This window comes from Drepanopeziza brunnea (genome assembly GCF_022702325.1).
Source record: "Drepanopeziza brunnea f. sp. 'multigermtubi' strain 214-2 chromosome Unknown ctg8, whole genome shotgun sequence".
NCBI classification, from domain to species: domain Eukaryota; kingdom Fungi; phylum Ascomycota; class Leotiomycetes; order Helotiales; family Drepanopezizaceae; genus Drepanopeziza; species Drepanopeziza brunnea.
In genome coordinates this window covers 2,068,438-2,083,284 of record NW_027094071.1, presented here as the reverse complement: position 1 = coordinate 2,083,284, position 14,847 = coordinate 2,068,438, and the positions used below count along the sequence as shown (strand labels likewise).

General features: G+C 51.1%; 3 protein-coding genes across 3 annotated transcripts; 2 read left to right on the top strand and 1 right to left on the bottom strand.

The window, feature by feature from the left end:
- Positions 1–289: 289 nt before the first annotated feature.
- L3040_005301 (uncharacterized protein) lies at positions 290–3,834 on the bottom strand (the record flags this gene model as incomplete). Its single annotated transcript, XM_007288731.1, has 3 exons — positions 290–1,183; positions 1,234–3,390; positions 3,439–3,834. The coding sequence occupies 3 exons, from the start codon at positions 3,832–3,834 to the stop codon at positions 290–292; spliced, it is 3,447 nt and encodes a 1,148-aa protein (XP_007288793.1).
- Positions 3,835–4,272: 438 nt separating this feature from the next.
- Positions 4,273–5,901, top strand: L3040_005300 (uncharacterized protein; the record flags this gene model as incomplete). Its single annotated transcript, XM_007288730.1, has 2 exons — positions 4,273–4,324; positions 4,394–5,901. The coding sequence occupies 2 exons, from the start codon at positions 4,273–4,275 to the stop codon at positions 5,899–5,901; spliced, it is 1,560 nt and encodes a 519-aa protein (XP_007288792.1).
- Positions 5,902–6,200: 299 nt separating this feature from the next.
- On the top strand, positions 6,201–9,195 carry L3040_005299 (uncharacterized protein; the record flags this gene model as incomplete). Its single annotated transcript, XM_007288729.1, has 2 exons — positions 6,201–6,265; positions 6,312–9,195. The coding sequence occupies 2 exons, from the start codon at positions 6,201–6,203 to the stop codon at positions 9,193–9,195; spliced, it is 2,949 nt and encodes a 982-aa protein (XP_007288791.1).
- Positions 9,196–14,847: the final 5,652 nt, after the last annotated feature.

Sequence of the window (14,847 nt, the reverse complement as noted above, 5' to 3'; positions counted from 1 at the left end):
GGACAGATTTGTGGAACAATGGACCCTCAATTGCTTGATTACTCTCTTCTCTCTTCGCCGTCTATCCCCTTCCAAAATTCAACCAGGCCAGTACTCCAGAAACAACAACCAAATGCCATCTCCAAAACCGAGTCCCGCGGAAAATTGACACCCAACCTGAGCACAACAGCCAACGCCGAGCTATGCCAGCCAAGACGGATGGGACGGACATAACACACAAACTTCCACCGTCCGTCACTATGCATATTACTCTCCTCCCTTCTCATGCAATCGCCCACTTTCCGGACTTTTAACCATTTCTAGGACTTCTCCTGCGTCCTGTACCCCCCACCTGCGCCGATGGATTCATCATACTCGTTCCCGGATCAACATTCTCCCTCCCCTCCAAGGCAACAACACTCCTTTTGTTCTTCAGCACTGGCAGCTTGCCACCATTGACATTGCGCTTAAGACTTGGTATCTGAATGATATTCTCGTCCACCATTGGCTGTACATTAATATCCATCTCCCTCAGCCCTGCGCTCCCGCTGGTCAACGGGCGCACAATTTCTTCTTTGGCATCAGCAGGTCGTGAGGGTGGCGGGCCGAGAGAGTGCGAAAATTGCCGCGTGGCACCGGAGAAAGCTAATGGGTCGTCGTTGTAAATCACAGGAACCATGGAGGCCATACTCTTACTCGGACTGCGGAACTCAACTGGTTTGCGCATCGCAGCCAAGATCTTCTCATGTGCATCTGTGCGTGGAAGTTCAGTCGGGTATGTATATTGCACTTTCTGCGGTGTTTGGCCAGTAGGCGTGTATTCGTGGAAATTCGTGCTGGCAATGTTTTCGCGGAGGGTGGTGAGGGGTTCTTTGAGGACGGAGTCGAGAGGAGCGAGGGATTCTTGAAGAGTTGTGGTTTTGGCGGACATCTCATCGCCAAGATCGCGAACGCGTTCGTAGGTGGCGGTGAAATGGGAGCCAATGTTCGAGTATGACGACTTGACAGTGGTTGACAGGTTGTCGAGAGACTGGGTGTGGCTGTCATGGTGCCGGGCGTTTTGAGAGCGGGCGCGGGTGACAAAGTCGTCTAGAGCTCGCATTTGGATCTCGATATCCTTCATTTGCTCATCGACGATCCGGACTGTCTCCGCGTGGACCGAGTTTGTGGCAGCTTGGAGGGATGTGTTATGCTTGTTCGCAGCCTGTATTTCGTCAGTATATTGGATTTCAACATGCATCGCGGAGGACATACCACCCAGTCTTCCTTCAGTTTGCTCTTCAGTGTCTCTCGTGAGCGCAGCACTTCCTCGACGAGCTGTGTCTCCTTCTCATTCCAAGCATCCATTCCAGTGTTGTACTGAGCCTGTGACGATTCAAAGCCCTCTTTCGATGCCAGAACATCTTTTTGGACTTCTTGGATCTTGGAATTCAGGCGTGCATCCTGTGCCTCGCCTTGGGACATGACTAAATTTGTGATCTGTAAGAGCAGGCTTTGACGATCTACAGCCGCCAGCTCTTTCTCTTCGCGACGGACTTCATCGAGACGCGAGCACGCAGCAACATTCGATTGCATGGCAAGTTCGCTAGCAGTGGCCAATTGTTGGCGCAGGATATCTGCCTCGGCCTTTTGAGCGTGGACGTGCTTGAGAAGCTCCTCAAACAGACCCTTGAAATCGCGGCCGAGGGAGCTATAGGATGTATGTAGCTGTGTGTGGAAAGCACCAAGCTCGCTGATAACTTCTGCCGAAATCCGCTCAGCTGCAACAGACATACCCTGAAGTCCTTCGCCAACGCGAGTCTTGACGTCTTCTCGGAGAGTCTTGATCTCTTCTAAAACAGCATCCATCTCTTCCTTGGCGGTTCTTGTCTGCTCTGATACTTCTTTCTCGGATCCATCAAATTTTGCAACATTCTCTTCCAGGAATGCTTGCGTGGCAGCCAGTTTCTCCAACTCACCAGCGACAAAGGATTGCATTCTGGTGGAAACAGTCGCCATCAACTCCTGCTGTTGAACCCGAAATTCCTCGACTCTGCCCTCCACCATACTGGTGACCTCGGTCACCTGTGCTTGCGAAAGCCCCCAAGTATTGCGGTTCAGAGACTGCAAGTCCGATTTTCTCCTGTTCTTGGCATGCAGTCCACCCACATCATGTACAGTTCGACCCAGAGTCGACAGAAGTTCGCCTCCGACGGTGCTCAGCTGCTCTTCTGTTTCTTGATGTGCCTTTCGCAAGACAGTCTCTTCGGCAAGATTTTGTCGCGTATTGGCAAGTACAGTTTCGGTCTGTTCAAGAATATCCTTAGTCTCGTCGAGAATGGACTTAGTATTCTCGTTTTCCTTCTTCATAGTCATGAAATTGGAGGTCAAGGAATAAAGCTCCTGGACCTTGTTCCTCAAGTTTGTTTCCATGGTCTCGATTTTGGCGGCTTGCTCTTCACTGAGGATCCTTCGGGACTCGCTTTCCACAGTCATCTCCTCATAACTCTCGTTGGAGAGGTACACTCCATTGCGCTGCCGGGTGGCGATGAGCTCGCTCTTCAGTCTTTCAATCTCGAACGTGAATTCCTTCAAAAGAGTCTTCTTGTTGACCATCTGGTTGACCTGGGGTTTGTTCCGGATATTCTTCGCCCGGAATGCATAGTCTAGGGTAGAGATTGTTTCTTCCAGATTGCTCTTCGCAGGGGAAACAGTAGCAATGATGCATGTCTTCGTCCGTCCTCCCAGGGAATCCTGCAGTAGCCGAGTAAGCTTCGACTCGCGGTAAGGAATGTGAGAGCCGCGGTCGACCAGAGCATTGATGACCCTTCCTAAAGTCAACAAACTCTTGTTGATCAGTCCAGCCTCAGCAGCGCGCTTGTTCTCGGCTCCACTGCGTTGGATGTTTTCGCTACCAGCCAAATCCACCAGGTTCAGTTTTCCAGCACTGACATAGTCCTCGCCATTTTCCGCAGTGCGCTTGATATATGCCGTAACGGTGAATACCGTGTGACTTCGGCTACTAAGATCATTGCACTTGGTAGCTGCAACTTGTCGCTTGTGACTGCCATGCTGCAGAAGATTGATACCCTCGATAGCGCTCTTAATATGCGACTCCTCCATTCCCTGCACAATAGTACTCGAGTGACCTTTCTTAGAGTTGTCGTCGTAAATCTTTAGCTTTACATTGTCGTCCGGCGAAATTAGATCCCGGAGTTCTTCGTTGTAGAGTTCGATGAAGGAGCATTTCACTGAAGCTTCCGCGTCATCAATTTCAAGCTTGTTGAACAGCGCATGGAGCGCTCGGGGTATTATTCCTGCTGCGTCAGAGAGCATTCCAAAGGTCTCGTTCATGTCTCCGGACATCGTGTACGTCTTGCCAGTTCCAGTCTGGCCATAGGCGAAAATCGTGCAGTTGTATCCTGCAATCATCTAGAAAGCGGTCAGCATTGCCCACCCACACCTTCGCAATTTTCATACCTCTTCCAGGATAGGCGTCACCACATCGTCGTAAATCATGGCCTGGTCTGCAGCCGAAGAAAAAACCTTGTCGAATTGATACGACTTGTTGCTGAGAGCGCTGGGTCCCATGGAGAGATCTAAGCTGTTGCCCTTCACCCCGTTCGTTGATAGGACGACTCCGCTGTTCTCACGGACTTCGCGCTCATTGCGACCTCGACATCTGACCACGACGTTGATATTGGTCTCTTCCTCGTCGTGCTCGAATTCCCGTTCCTTTCTCTTCGTTCCTCCTTGCGTCGTAGCCACCGACATGACCGATCCTGCTGGGGATACTGCGCCGGAGCGGTCGATTCGAGCTGCAGGAGGCGCAACAATTTGAGATCTGGCGGTCGAAGGTCTTGGAGGAGGACGCATGGTTCGTTTGGAGGGCGCGACAATCGCCGGCCGAGGAATGCCTGCCATACACCTGTGGAAAGGGTGTTTGTTGATATATGTGGATGGAGCGCTCCTTTGGATTATGCGCGTCGGGGCTTGGTCAATTGACTTTTTGTGGATTAATGAGGAAGAGAATGCTGTGACATAAAGCTTGAACGCTCTTGAGTGACTGCGCAATACTCACTTTGAAAATTGGTTGTGATGTTGCAGGTATGATGTTGATGCGCATGTTGACTTTTAAAAAAAGCTGGAGCGCGAAAGTACTTACAGTGAGGACGCCGTTGAAGGGGCAACCGGTCTGCCCCTCCACCCCCCATGACTTGTGATCTCCATCCAGGTCAACACTCAACCACAAGACCGAGACCGAAACCACCAACGAAGATCAGAGAACCTGCATCTTCCGCAAATGCACCCAGAATGTCTCTATTCACAGCCCAGGTCTATCCAGGACAGGCCTTGGGCTTCATGGGTGAGATATCTCGGGCTTTTGAAAACTACCTATTCAGAGCTCGAGGCAGCTGACACAGCGGCGATACAGTACTGGGAGCAACACTGCACGACATCCTAACACGACTGAAGGCCGAGCCTCAACGATTTCCGCACTTGGATCTGGTGTACAACCAAGCTTACCCCGTCAGGGACCCAGTCATTCTCAACCTGCCGACAAACGGCGTGCGATTACGGTTCGATGGTCCAGCGCAGCGGTTGCGGTTGATAGAGGTGCTGGACTTCACCAAATGTCAGCTCGCATACAAGGATCAAAATGTGCTGCGGGCGGGCTCCAACGCACCAACGGTAGCTTCGCAGGCAGAGGACTTGCCAGGACCTACGTTCCGGCACATCTACAATCGGCTGCTGGGCCCAACCTTCCCAGGCGAATATATTAGTCCTGAGGCGGGGGACGAGACGGGCTTGGGACTCTACGTGCTGTCATATCCTGGGGTGGCATTCTCGTTTCCTTTGGAAAACTCGGCTTGGTCTCCGAAGAAGGATTTTGTGTCCCTACTGTCCTCTTCTTCCAGTCATCCGGCTGCCTCGATGGCTATATTTCGTGGGGACTCGTGGCCGGATGCTCGAGAAAGGCTATATGTTCAGACCATAGACCCCCGAGATACCTTCACGGCTCTTGTGAAAGGTCGCGAGCCTGTGCCGGATGAAGTTCGGCTGGTGAGGATCTATGGAGAAGGGCAGCTGGAGTTGGTTCGGTCAGATAGTGTTGCACCGGTTTGGATCAAGCTTGGTTTGACGTCTCCTCAAGAACTGGTCGCTATACTAGGTCCTCCAGATGCTATATACCGAAAAAACGATCAACGGATGTCTATTCACAAAGCTCGGCCTGAATCCCGTAGCCATGGCAGGTCGGAGTCAGCAGATATGAGACTACATGATGATTCTACAGATACCGATCAATCTTCGGCGCATACGGCGACGGATGACTCGGAAGAAGACGATGATGATGGAGAAGTGGCAGGAAATCTGTCGGGAGAATGTTTCTACAATTACTTCTATCACGGCTTCGATGTTCTGCTCTCCACTCCGACGGCGCCATCCCAGTGCCCGCCGAGTAGAGAATCCCGTGCACCAGAGCCGGAAGATATCACACCGTCTGATGCCTCAAGCCGCCTCGTTGCATCAAAGGTGATTCTCCACGGGAATGTACCTGGCTCGTACCCATTCAACAGACACCGCAGATGTCGGTGGGAGATTCAGTACCTGATCCCGAAGAAAGGTCAGGATATCATAGACTCTGAGAGTTCATTCAAGGAAGTGGAACAGAGACTGCATCAGGAGTGGAAGAGTATCTATCAGAGTAGCGAGGAAGCGAAATCACGTCAGCGTGGGATGGTGTTGAACCGTGACTGGGGAGATAGTCCTGGCAGTAGTTGTGAATTGCTAGGTGGGTGGGAGGATAGTGGTGGAAAGAGAACTGATTCTGCTGGCACAGAAACCACGCGTGGTCTGGGCAACACTACACTCTTTGGATTTCCAGGCCTGGTATTTGAGGTGTTGAAGAATGGAACGGTGAGCGGGCTTACGGTTTTTTGATGGCATTGCGGGATTTGGCTGGCTTGCATGGATATCGGAGTTACGTTAGGGCATTGACTCGGGTTATTCCTCGTCATTAGGAGTTTTTGGGCATGAATTGTAGTATAGGATATACTGAACGGACTGAACGAGTAAATGGAATGCAGAGATGTGACATTCCGTCAATATGCTCAATTATACACACGACTCGCTTTTGATGCCAAGAGTCTACAACTGACTCGGCAATATTCCACCGCGACCGCGTTTCCTTCAATATAGAGTCAAGAAAAAAACATTGTCCATACCATGGGCTCTCGACAATGCCCCGTCCTTTACCCGTAAAGTCCTGGCTATCAACTCTCCGGCTGCCCAAGTCAAATTTTCCGTAATGAATCCCCTCAAATTGCCCCTTACAATGCTAAATACATCAGTCCCCGGCCCTCGCTCTCAGCCATCCCCAAACTCCAAAAGCGCTGCACCGACGAGCTCTACGCCTGGCAGAGCAGCCAGGGACCTCGCCTCGGCCCCTTCATCTTGCACGATGGCCCGCCGTACGCAAATGGAAGCTTGCATATCGGGCATGCGCTGAATAAGATTCTGAAGGACATCATTGTGCGGGTGAAGGTGCAGGAGGGGTACAAGGCTACTTTTGTGCCGGGCTGGGACTGTCATGGGCTGCCGATTGAGATCAAAGCTCTGGAGCAGCAGCGCTTGAAAAAGTCGAAGAGTGAGGGAGAATTCGGGGAGAATGGGGAGGGGAATAGGGAGGTGGAGCTGGATGCGGTCGGGGTGAGAAGGGCAGCAAGAGCGTTGGCTACCAAGACAGTGAAGGAGCAGATGAAAGGGTTCCAGGAGTGGGGTGTGATGGGCGACTGGGAAAATGCGTGGAAGACTATGGATCCAGCTTTTGAGATCAAGCAGCTGGAGGTCTTTCGTGACATGGCGAAGAAGGGCCTCATTTTCAGACGATACAAGCCGGTGTATTGGTCTCCGAGTTCGAGGACGGCACTGGCGGAGGCGGAGCTGGAGTACAAGGAGGACCATGTCAGCACGGCTGCATATGTGAAATTCCCGCTGATGAGCGTGCCGGATGTGGCACGGGAGACGCTGCCAGAGGGGACAGAAGTGAGTGCTGTGGTCTGGACGACGACGCCGTGGACGTTGCCGGCGAACAGGGCCATTGCTGTCGGTGCTGAGATGGAATACTCGCTTGTGAGGAGTAGAGGAGATGTGCTGCTTGTTGCGAGCACTAGACTACCAAATATTGCTTCGGTGCTGTCTAGCGAGAGCCCTCTCGAGTTGGTTCTGGATGGTATATTGGGCAAAGATCTGGAAAGTTGCTCTTACACTAATCCTGTTCGCGGCAATGATGGTGGGTCCCAGCCCATCGTCTGCGCAGATTTTGTTTCTGCCGAATCTGGATCGGGTCTTGTTCATCTGGCCCCAGGCCATGGGATGGACGACTACGAGCTTTGTACGAAATTAGGAATTGAGGCCGTGGCCCCTGTCAACGACCTTGGCTGCTTCACTGCTGCAGCTCTTCCTGAAAACCCGGAAGTCCTGGAAGGGACGCCTGTCTTGGATGGTGGCAGCAAAAAGGTGTTGACGCTCCTTGGTGACAAGGTCCTCGCGACCCACGAGTATAAGCACAAGTATCCGTATGACTGGCGGACCAAACTTCCTGTCATTATCCGGGCTACAGAGCAGTGGTTTGCAGATGTCCAACATGTGAAAGATGATGCGTTGAAGCGTCTCGAGAAATGCCAGTTCATCCCCGGTTCTGGTCGGGCAAGACTAGAGAGCTTTATCAAAGGCAGAAGCGAATGGTGTATCTCTCGACAACGTGCCTGGGGCGTGCCTATTCCAGCTTTGTACAATGAAGACGGTGTTGCAGTCTTGACAGATGCAAGTGTTGCCCACATCATCTCTGTCGTCCAAAAGCGAGGCATTGATGCCTGGTGGACCGATGCTGCTGATGACCCTGCCTGGATTGTCCCGGGCTTGGAAGGATCCTACCGACGGGGTAAAGATACGATGGACGTCTGGTTCGACAGTGGAACTAGCTGGACACAGACCGAAGGACAAGCTGGAGTCTATATTGAGGGAACTGATCAGCACCGAGGCTGGTTTCAATCGAGTTTGTTGACGCATACCAGTGCTTCCGGGAAAGGCTACGCTCCATTCAAGAAGCTCATAACTCATGGATTCACGCTTGATGATAAAGGCAAGAAGATGTCCAAGTCTATAGGTAACACTATTGCTCCCAGCCAGATCATTGACGGCTCGCTGCTCCCGCCGATCAAATCGAAAAAGAAGGCCGGCGGCCCCAGCTCCCAGGCCCTCGGTCCCGATGCCCTTCGCCTCTGGGTCGCCAGCAGCGACTACACCCGCGACATATCCATCGGCCCCTCCGTCCTTCTCGCCAACCATACCGCCTTAGTGAAATACCGTTTGACCCTCAAGATGCTCCTCGGCTCTATGCACGTTCGCTCGCAAGCTCCCCTTTCATTACTTGACCAAATCGCCCTCATCCAGCTCGGCGAATGTGTCCGTCATGTAACCTCCGCCTACGAGAGTACCGAACATCACAGGGGCGTCAATGCAATTAATAGATACATCAACGGCGGTCTCTCGGCTTTTTACATCGAAGCTATAAAAGATAGACTGTATTGCGATGATGGGGGGGGTGTGCTTCCGGAAATTTTCCATGGGCTGCTATGTATGCTGGCACCGATATGTCCGCATCTTGTTGAAGAAGCGTGGGAGTATCGTCCCGAGTGGATGAAATCAGACGATGCCATATGGCAACACCCAGCCAAGTACCCGCTATCCCTGCTGCACCGCCGGATCATGAAGCCCGAGAGACTTGTTGCGGAGTCCTGGCATGTTCAGCATCTGATGGCTGCTAACGCTGCTATCAAAGCTGCGCAGGAGGAAGCTAGGGCCGACAAGAAAATCGGGTCTAGCTTAGAGAGTACAGTGGTGTTACAGGTACCGCCATCGGCACACTTGCTCTTCGAGGTGTATGAACATGAACTGGCGGCTATGTTTGTGGTTAGTAAGGTGAAGCTTCGGACACTGGAGCCCAAGGAGACGGGAATGGGCGAAGAGAAGGCGGGCATGGAGGAGTGTAAGGACTGGCTCTACGTGAGGGGATTCGAGACCGAGGGTGGCATGGCAAAGGCGATAGTCTTGCCGACGGAAGACCACAAGTGCCCCAGATGCTGGAGGTTTGTGGCACCGGTTGAGGATGAGTTGTGTAGACGGTGCGACAGGGTGGTTCATGGTGAAAAGGATGCGCAGAACGTAGATTAGTGTATGATATCTGTACGTATATCCATCTGTATGTGCATACCACTTGTGGCGTTTGGAATGAGGCGAATACCCAATCTCAGCTTGTTCACCTGTCTGTCTTTCATTTTTGGTTCTGTTTTTCGTTTTTCCTGTGCATTTCCGCTTCCGGGAAAATGAGAAAATCGTGTAGACGTGTGCTTTGACTCAATGGTTTCAAATTCTTTGCTGGACGGATAAAGTTTTATGGATGATGGATTTGACGGAGCTGTTTATGTGTTCGGACACCGAGTGGTAGGACTTACAATTGTAGGTTCGTTGCGACGCAAAGACGCATGTAAATTCTTTGTTGGCTCTATGCTTCCTTTCTCAACCGTGACGTCTTGTGTCCCTCCTATTCCTGCCTCGAACGTCTAGGGGTTGGTCGGTACGATACTCACGTGCAAATCCTGGGACTCAAGAGGCCGGACGTCCGACGCAATTGCGACGGCAGAGAGAGCCCTTGAGGGTGAACTGGATGCATCTGGCGCCGTGAAAACATTTCCCTTGCTGACGAGGTCTTGTGGGCTTCGCATGACAGCAACCGAAATCTCACGAAGTTCGTCTCGCGTAGATGGCTACGGACTATACTATGGTGGAGTATCTGACGAGCGCCCTCTCCACTCAGCAGACTGGCATCATGCGGCCGAGGTCGTTCAGTATATGCCAGTGCCATCTCTGCGTGAGATTCTCTGAGGTCAGTGGAGGGAACGGATGATTGGGGGTTGGGGCTCGCCTGCTGGGCATCTAATGATATACTCGCTTTGAAGGCTATGTTATAGATGCCCTTGGCCCAGATCCATGCTCCGTCCATCACCTGTTATGATACATGCCGCTCAGCAGGAGCACCCAGGCTCTTTGAGAATCCAGTGCGACACATAGGTTTTTCTTGATATAGTCACCTCTGACTGCGAATGCATAAACTTTTATTCCGCATCATGACTCTTTACATTTGATGGCTTAAGCTTTCTACAGCCACAAGCTTTAAAAGGTAAATTTAAATTATAACCCTTTTCATACTTAGCAAGATAAAGCTTATAACTATGAGCCGGTTTTATCTTATGTTATTACTTGATAGAGTTTATTGAAGCAGAAATGTAAAATGTTGGCTCTCGCTTAGCTTTAGAAGAAGTCTTAAATGAAATAGCGACTTCAGCTTTATCTTTTGTATCTAGGTCTATCGAAAAAAAAAGAAAGAAAAAAGAAGAAAAAAAAAAACACTCACACAGATCCAAGCTTCTCGGTGGTAATTAATCAAATTTTCAAAGGATTGACCAGTAAACACGAGCTAATGTCGATTTTTTTTTTTTCGGAGTGTTGAGCCTTAGTTTTAGTGCGAAAGGTAGATTTATGCATTAGCAGTTATCTAGCACTGTACACAGTAATCGTCCAGTCTGGCGTATATACGAGATGAAAAGGGCAGAAGGAACTCACACTTCAGAGCCAAGGCTGCATGTGTATGAGTAATGACCCTTGCCTCTTTTCTAGAGTGGTATCATGGAGGTGACGAGATTCATATTCTCGCGGGTTGAAGCTAGCGAGCTAGGGTGGATGGTGCAAATGCACAAGTCACGTACAAGATTGTGGAAATTTTCTCCTGGAGCTTCGCATCTTGAAGAGTCTCGTGGAAAGCGAGAGGGAACGGGCATCCTTAGCTCGAGCGAGAGTGTAGATTTTTTTTCGTGGATGGTCCGACATGTGCCGGCGTGAATGGCGTTTCTGGCTAGGGCACATGTCTCTCCGAGGGTCAGGCTCCATACGAAAGTCGCGTTAGGTGGTGGTTGTGATCAACTATCAGGTAGTGCTTACCGGCCAGTGTTGGTTGTAGGGCAATCTCTAGGCCGGCTTCGCAGCAGCACAGAGGCAGGAAAAAGGTTTACACTCGAACTGTGCATTATCATATCGTTTCTCAGACGGCGCGTTATGAGAGCTACGAGGTCCTTTAGCTTATCAAAAGAGAGTTTGGAGCTATTCGCAATCATGTCGAGTGTTTGGTGTCTCCTACTGTAGTCACACGCGCACCTCACCTTTCAGACGAGGTTGGAACCGATACTAGAAGAAATAGGGCTGGGACGTAACCAGAGCAACGAGGTAAGCTTGAGGACGTTAATGTGGACGTTAATGCGGAGCGGAACGAAGCGGCTGACTAGGAGATTTTTTTCTTCACGTTAGGCTCGGCCCAACCCAGCTCGGCCGGGTCCGGCCCGTCCGTGAGCAACGTCCGCCTTCACATCACTTCACTCACATCACCTGTTAGTTCTCTTCAAGACCCGCATGATACGCATGAGGCAGCCTTTCAATATTCAATACCTAGCATTGGAATTGAGCGTAAATGGTATCAAGAGATATATGTAAGGTATGTATAGGGAATGCGCGGCTCGCTAAGTACTTGGCATTTGCCCCCTGGGCTGTTTATTTGTTTACTTGGAGATGGACAGCTTCAAATCCAGGTCCCATTGTGATACCCTACATGTACTCTTAGGCTTCCGGCTAGCTGTTTAATCTATGATGTATTGATAGTAGGATGGTGTGACTGCAGGAGTTTTTCAAGTGATGCCTACATATGTAGTAACCATCTGGCTTCCTGGCCGGTGACCCCCCTAGATGGATGTGACATAGATTTAGTGCATGTTGATACATGGTTGAGTATCAAAGTGTTAGTATTAGTCTTGATGTTGGTATGGTTTCCGTCCAACACCTCGCAAGTAACGTGTAGAAACACGTGAAAAACTCGGTGATCTGGGTAGGCGAAGTGATCTAGTGAGTGTCTGATTACGCTAGTGAGTTTCTGATTTGGGAAAATTTGGCACCCACGAAAAACTATAAGAAGGTGAGGTTCGCCCTCAAGTTTCCCTCATCATCCTTCATCGTTCTCTGCACTGCCTCCTCCCTCACCCTTCAGCAACCACTCCTCTCCTTACTTCATCTTCCATACCACTTCTGACTTCGCCCTTCGTTGGCATCTCCTCTTGTTTTTTTCTTCTGCATCACCTCACCCCCGCGCCCAATTTATCCATGTGAGTCGGCCGCCTTCTTCCCTTCTGTCTCTTTCTCTTCCGCCACACAGAGGCCGTGAGTCTTCAATTGAAATCTGACACCCGTCGCTGCGGCGCATCGTGGTGGTGCACCCTTGACACGTCTTGGGCAGCTACGAAAGTAATTACTCGCGGACGGCGTAATCATCTGTGTGGCATACGGGTTGCCTGTAGTCGGGACCAAGAACACCGCTTTTACTGTCTTCGGATAAGGAAAGTTGTTGGTCTCCCCGTATTGTCGCGTTCTCGCCCCTTGGATTTTGATATCACTCACAGGCTCACAGATTCCCGGCCACCTCGCCACCTCGTCGCCGCCTCTTCTCGGTCACCTCCGTAAGTCCCCTTCTTCCATTTCTGTCCTTGCCCTTCTCTTCCCCCCTTCTCTCTGCTCTTTTTGAGCGGCACGGAATCGTGACGGCGTCAATGAAAGTCAACTCATTTAGACCACGGTCTCTATGAGGATGTGCCTGACCTACGGGAAGGGTGAACTTGGCTAGTAGTTCCTGATCGTTTTGTAATGGCCGTGTCCGCCGGATCCCAGGTTTCTGAAGTAGAATGGGGATGGTACTGTGTCTTCGGAAGCAGTGGCTGTCACCATCCTGGTCCCCAATCCTCCTTTCCTTTTGTCTTCCCCCTCATACGACCACTCATATTCATTCTAACTGACCACTCTACGGCAGCAAGGCCCTGGCTGTCACAATGTCTTCCAGGATTTTCGAAGGTAGGTTCGCCCCCAACCTGCCAGCTCCACTCTGACAACATTCGCTGACGGGACATTCTCCGTTTTCTACTCAGGCCACACGTCCATTCTCGATTGCATAGTAGGTCAGCCCCCAACCTACCAGCTCTATACTGTCGAAACTCCATGACAAGACCTCCGTCTTTGTATAATAAATAGGATCGCACAGCTTCATCTTACGCTTCTTCCTGCTCGCCCGTAAGTTAACCTCCAACCTACCAGCTCCATTGACAAACCTCGCTGATAATCCGTATCGTCGACGCGTTTGTGTTTGTGATTTGTAGCAGCAGAGATTCTGATTTCGTTCCTTGCAATATGGTAGGTTAGCCTCCAACCTACCAGCTCCATTGACAAGCCTCGCTGATAATCCGTATCGTCGAAGCGTTTGTGTTTGTGATATGTGCAGCAGAGATTCTCGTTTCTTTCCCTTTGAAATGGTAGGTTAGCCTCCAACCTACCAGCTCCATCGACAACACTCGCTGATAATCCGTACCGTCGATGTTCTTGTAATTATGCCAGCTGGAGGTGCTGGTTCTCTCCGCCGGGATCAGAAGCCCCATAGCAATAGGATGCCGTCTGATGTTTCTCTTTCTACCAGTCGCATTGTGGTAAAATGCTCGGCCGTCACCCATGCCAACTGCTACTCGTACAATCTCCGCCGCGACCGCGCGGTCGTGATATTGGAGCCCAATCACCGTCGCAACAGAGACCGACCTCGACTTGTTTCCGCCTCGAACACACTTCTAAAAACAAATACCTGTTCACCTCAGCCTCGTCCCCGAAGCCCAGAGCAGAAATGCCTCACCATTCAACCTCCCCTCCTCATCTCCACCATCCAGGCGCAGAGCTTCTTCTTCCTACCTTCCGATTGCGCGAATACATCCACATTCTCTCGGTATCCTGATGCTGATTCCGAAAGGGTATATATATACCAGCGGCTTAAAAATCAAACTCGATAAATCTCCCGCCGCTCCCATCCCATCCCTTCCAAATATCCGCCGCGCCAAAGCCGTCACCCCCCCCTTCCCTCCTCCCCTTTCCCTGTATCTCTGCGCCTGCAATCCACGCTATGAAGTCCCACCGCAGCCAGTCAAGGCCTCGACAGAGATATACATATCACTCATCACTCATTAACTACATTTCCATCCGCCGTCCCTCCTTCTCAAGAGCCTAGCCTAGCCTACGGATTTCTGATCTCGGTTCTAGTGCGCAACGATATATATACGACGAGAGTAAGTGAGTGAGTGCGTGCACAGCCAGCCAGCCAGCCAGCCAGCCAGCCCTCTTCCTCCGCGCTCTCCGATTTTCCAGCACCAGCCCCCTTTCAACATACCGTCTTGCACACAAATTTGCGACTCTCGATGCTGAAGCGCGGACCGGACTGTAGACGTTCAGGTGCAATCTGCGTGGTAGCATGCATGTGCAGGTAGGTATTCTATCTGCTGATGGGTGTGGTGGGAACGGAACGGGGAACGGAGCAGTCGAGAGAGGGAGGGAGGTCTGGATAAGATTATTTGTTTAAGCGAGTCTGCGGGATGGGTCGGTTGGTTGGTGTGGGTGGGTGGGTGAACTACCGGTAGTCCCGTGGTGGCGGGGGTTGTGAAATGGGGTAGGTATAGGTAGGTAGGTAATAATCAAGCAGTAAGAGTCACGAAGAGGAAGCAGCAGGAAGAAGAAGAAGAAGAAGCAGCAGCAGCAGCAGGAAACAAAAACGGGAGCGGCCCTAGGTAACATCTAATAGCTACCTTAGCTGAAGCGTCTTGGATTCTCTCGCGTCTATCTCTCCCACGTTCGATCTCGAAGAGGCGTCAACTCTCGCGTTCCTGGCAGTTACCGTACTCACCTACTTTCTTCTGTCAGGAT